Source organism: Nanorana parkeri, unplaced genomic scaffold (assembly GCF_000935625.1).
Source record: "Nanorana parkeri isolate BGI_ZX_2015 unplaced genomic scaffold, ASM93562v1 scaffold1, whole genome shotgun sequence".
NCBI lineage: Eukaryota > Metazoa > Chordata > Amphibia > Anura > Dicroglossidae > Nanorana > Nanorana parkeri.
Genome location: NW_017306269.1, coordinates 8,294,952 through 8,299,701, shown reverse-complemented (window position 1 = coordinate 8,299,701; position 4,750 = coordinate 8,294,952). Strand labels below are relative to the sequence as shown.

The 4,750-nt window shown below is 40.3% G+C and overlaps 1 protein-coding gene across 1 annotated transcript in view; it reads left to right on the top strand.

Annotated features, from left to right (window-relative positions):
* Positions 1 to 4,750, top strand: part of LRPPRC (leucine rich pentatricopeptide repeat containing) — a 186,546-nt gene that overhangs the window by 138,970 nt on the left and 42,826 nt on the right. Inside the window, exon 25 of the mRNA XM_018566148.1 lies at positions 2,170 to 2,238. Coding sequence (XP_018421650.1) covers positions 2,170 to 2,238 — 69 coding nt within the window. The remainder of the gene's footprint in view (positions 1 to 2,169; positions 2,239 to 4,750) is intronic.

Below are 4,750 nucleotides of genomic sequence, written 5' to 3'. Positions count from 1 at the left end.
GGGGGGGATTTATTAAGCAATTATGTATTGTTTGCACTGTATTAGCAGTATATACTGTATATGTATTACATATACAGTATATACTGCTAATACAGTGCAGACAATACATAATACCATGAATGTATTAAATGATCTGTATGTAGCCCTGTACTATGGATCATTTAACCCATTCATGTTAGCAGAGGATCATTGTAAATGTATTGTTGCAGGCACTCTATATGTACTGTACATGTACTCTATATGTACTGTACATGTACTATATACTACATATAGAATGCACTGAACAATAGATTTACAATTATCCTCTGCTAATATGAATGGGTTAAATGATCCGTAGTACATGATATGTAGCCCTGTACTACGGATCATTTAACCCATTCATGTTAGCAGTGGAGAATTGTATATCTATATGTACTGTACATATACAGCACAAATGTCCCGTACATTGCAGCAATAGATTTACAATAATCCCCTGCTAACATGAATGGGTTGAATGATCCGTAGTACAACTACATGTTATGTACTATGGATCATGATTTAACCTATTCATGTTAGCAGGGGATAATTGTGAATAGGTTAAACCATGATCCATAGTACATATCATGTAGTTGTACTATGGATCATTTAAAGTCACCTGTCCCTTTAAGAAAAAGTATCGGTAATTGGTATCGGCAAGTATATGAGGGGATGTACTTGTACTTGGGCCTGAAAAAGTGGCATCGGGACATCCCTAGTTTTAGGTATTCACAATCCGGTAGGTTAAGTATGATAGAATATTTATATTGTTTCATGATCATATTTGTGTGATGGCTAAGGTGCAGGTTGAAAAAGGAGAGTAAGGACAGCAATCTTAGTGATAAGGTAATGAATTTCAGGCCAGAATGATTGGATCAGGGGGGCACTGCTATCAGATATGTAAAAGGAAGCCCGTGTTATTATTGCATCTCCAGCATGGGTCTTGTAGGTCTGTTGAAATGCAGTGCAGGACCACTCCAGTCCGATACTACCTGGATCTGAGCTTTAAAGCCGATGTTAATGGAGCCCTTGAAAGATAATGGGTTTCTGCATTCTAGTTCTTCTGTTTTCAAGTGTCAGGCTTGGTCTTTTTCCCATTTGTGAGAGAGCAAAGGATCTTCTTGGGAAAGATTTTTGGAAAAAGCTCATGTAAAATGACAATATCATGTGGGAAAGTGGTGTTGACGAAGCGTATAGGGATTCTGAGTGGGGTGAGTATTCATGCATAGTGTGGTCTATCGTAAGGGGTGTTTAGAAAGTGACATCTGAAAATATTTCCACTTTGCCACTAGATTGTCTTGGTTCAGTGCATGAAGATCAAACATTTTGCCATTGCTTTGCAGCGTTTAGGCCCAACGTTTAGGGTTGGGATGCCAGTCTGCAAGAAAGGACTCGGTCTGGCCTGGAGTGAACTCTGGGTTGTGTCATATTGGGGTAGAGGGGCCTTGTAGTAGAAGATGGTGCATTTTCTGCACGCCAAGGAAAACATTTTCAAGCTTTCAGGGGGAGCAGGTATTCACACATCCAGAAGTGTTAAATACCTGCAGCGACCAGGGAGCAACAAAGTTGCAGAGTTTGAAGATGTAGTCATCTGAGGAGGTAAGTATAAAGATGCTTCTTTTTATAGGCTGGCTTTATTTTACATGTTTCCCTGTGAAGACAGGATCACATGGAAATCTGAAGTTTGGCTGTCTAGCAGAAATTCCTTAGCGTGGTATCATGTGACAAAACAATCAGTAAATACAATGTACCTGTAGCATACAGTATAATTCCCAGTTAGAAGCATTAAGGCACTTCTGCAAATGACCACTCCTAGTTAGTCTTTCCTCAATGGTGTCCTTTTAGGATTTTATCATCAGAGACATACCCTGGCTACTCCTGCGTCTGGTTACTTTATTACATTGAGGGTGGGGCCTAGTAATAGGAAGAGTTCTGGTAATTTCTTGGCCTTTACTCAAATAGCAGCTTCCTCACAGCCACCCAGTACTGAAGATTGAATAAAAAGTATAGAGTGCTAAAAGCTGCATCAGTTACCATGTACTTGTTTCATGTACTTGTTTCACATTGTTTAAATAAGCTAGCCTAACTATAGGTTTACCCTGTCTGCATTTTGAATTTACTCTTGTCTGTTTTTTTTTTATTTTTATACTTTAGACTCCTGGCTTAAGATCCATTCCAAAGAAGGTAACCTGGGTCCTTGAAAGATTCAAGAAGATGAACAAGGTAACGCATGCTGTTTTAGATATTGCCCATAGTCTTGCACGGGTAACCATTATATTTAAAGTGTATGTAAAGCCCAAACTGCCTATTTAATGTCCACCTGCATTCCCATCCTGCCTTGGAGTCGCAACAAGAAATCAGAATAAATCTCTTCAAAGTGAATGCAATTACTATCTTAGAGTTGTCACAGGAACAGGTGTCCCAATCGGAGGATTGTCTCCCAATCTTTGATCTATTGGCAAATTCAGAAATTGTGGATTTAACCCTTTAGTGACAGCTTCAGAAATGTTTTCCGTTCCTAGGGATTAGAGCAATTTTGACATTTTTGCTGTGTGTTTGTTTTTCCGTAATTTCCATCTTCCTCATTCATAGCACCTACACATAATATATACCGTTTAACCCGTTTCGCTGCCACTGACATAAGGCTTATGGCAGAACACAACTGCTTCCAGCTAGCCAGCTCAGTAAGCCTTACATCGGTGGCTTTTACGGTACCATGAACTTCTAACAGAACATTTCCCCCGACGGTCCCCCGTAAAATAATAGCTGAGAATGAGAGCTATTAACAAAAATTCCGGCCGCCCCACACCACCGCTGCTGGCCACCGAAATCTGCAGCCCCTCCTCTTGCCTGGAGCCTCTCTAGGCTGGGATCTTCTCCCCGGATCCCAACTTCTTTCCCCAGCCTGTATTTTTGGGCTGAGGCAGCGGGGATCCGAGGAGAAATGGCCAGCGGTGGGAGTGAGGAGGGAGCGCTGCATGTCAGGACAAGATAAGAGCCGCCATCTGTTAGATCCAGGATCGCCGGCGCCTCTGTGATTGTGCATGGCCAAGCGGAGGATCAGTAAATATCTGTGTGAAGGACAAAACAGTGGAGTGTTTGTAAACAACTGGTGACACATAGTACTATTTTTTTTGCTGAGCTGCAGATTTGTTTTTTACCCTGAGGGCCTGTTCACATGAGTTTCAGGTCCGGTTCAGGTGCGGATCAGCAGGCGCGGTGCTATGTGTTCTTCCGCCTTTTTGATGTGTTCCAGTTAAAAAAAAAAAATAGTTTTTTTTTTTTCTTGCTGGAGTGGGGCTGTCAGTATGTTAGCTGCAGTGCAGTGTGTTTTTGATGCATTTTGCGTTTCCTGACCGTACAAAAGGTGGAATTGCAGTATTTTTCTGTCGTAACCTGAACGGACTGCGCACGTGAGAACTGTAGCCCATAAAACACCTAGGGATACATTGGGATGCATTTTTAGTGCAGGAGCGTACGGATCAGGTCAGCACAGAAAACAGACGTCGTGTGAACGTAGTTTTTTAACCCCTTCATGATGGCGATGTTCAAAGTATGTTGGTGTCACTAAGTGTGACACTCAGTGACAATGACGTTGTATGCTAGATGACCACTTTTAGATTTAGCTTTTAGAGAAAAAAAGATTCAAATGTTAGGTTTTAGTTTTAGGCTGAGAAGTACAGAAACATTTCTAAAATCCTAGGGATGTGAGGTTTTTCCAAATAAAGGGCAAATAAATGAATGTATTTAATGCATTTTGTTAATTGTGCTTTTTTTTTTTTTAAATACTACAAATCAAAACTGGTAAAGTGTTTTCTTTAAATTTCTTTCCTCTTTTTAATATTTTATTTTTCTTAAGTGAAGAGTCAGGTACACATATGTTATATAAATATAAAGCCCCATCTGTCCTCTAAAAAACAATATATAATACGTGTGGGTGCACTTTGTAAGAAAGTATATTACTGACTTGGAAGAATCACACAGCAAAAATTTCAAAAGTGTGTCAGTCATTTACGAACAGAAACTAAATACAAGCTCAGTCATGAAGGGGTTAATTCCTGAAGAGTTCCGTTTTTGATCTAGTGTAAAGGAGCTGGAAGCTAATTTTCATGGTTGAAATGTAATTTCTTGTCTTTTTTTTTTCTCTGAAGAAATGCTTTTTATTCACCAAACCACCAAAGATTGATGGTTTCTTTCAAGCTGCTGGTTGGATGACAGGCTGGATAATATATAGAAAGTAGTATTCTCCCCAGTTGCATTAACTGAATGCATGCAGTTCCTTGCCCAGCGCAGGCATGGCTGAGATAGGCCTGGCAAGGGCAGCCTTTGGAGTTTTCGCTCTTGGGGACTCCTATGATCGGTTACATAGTTACATAGTATTTGAGGTTGAATAAAGACATTAGTCCATAAAGTCCAACCTATAGGTTGATCTCAGGCTTTCCTCTGTTTCCCCCTCAGACAAGCAGCAACCCATTCGAGGTGGGTGTTTGCTCTTCCTCTTGGAAGTGGTCTAACCTTTGCATACGGAAATGGTTCTTCACAGTTAGAGCTATGAAAATGTGGAATAGACTCCCCCAGGAGCTAGTTCTAGCTAGCTCAGTTAATTGTTTAAAAAAAAAAATCTGGATGCATTCCTAAATGCAGAGAATATTACTGGATATTTAGTTGATATTTTGATATCTCAGGGAATATCTGATTGCCTTATGGGATCAGGAAGGATTTTCCCCCCCTCTTG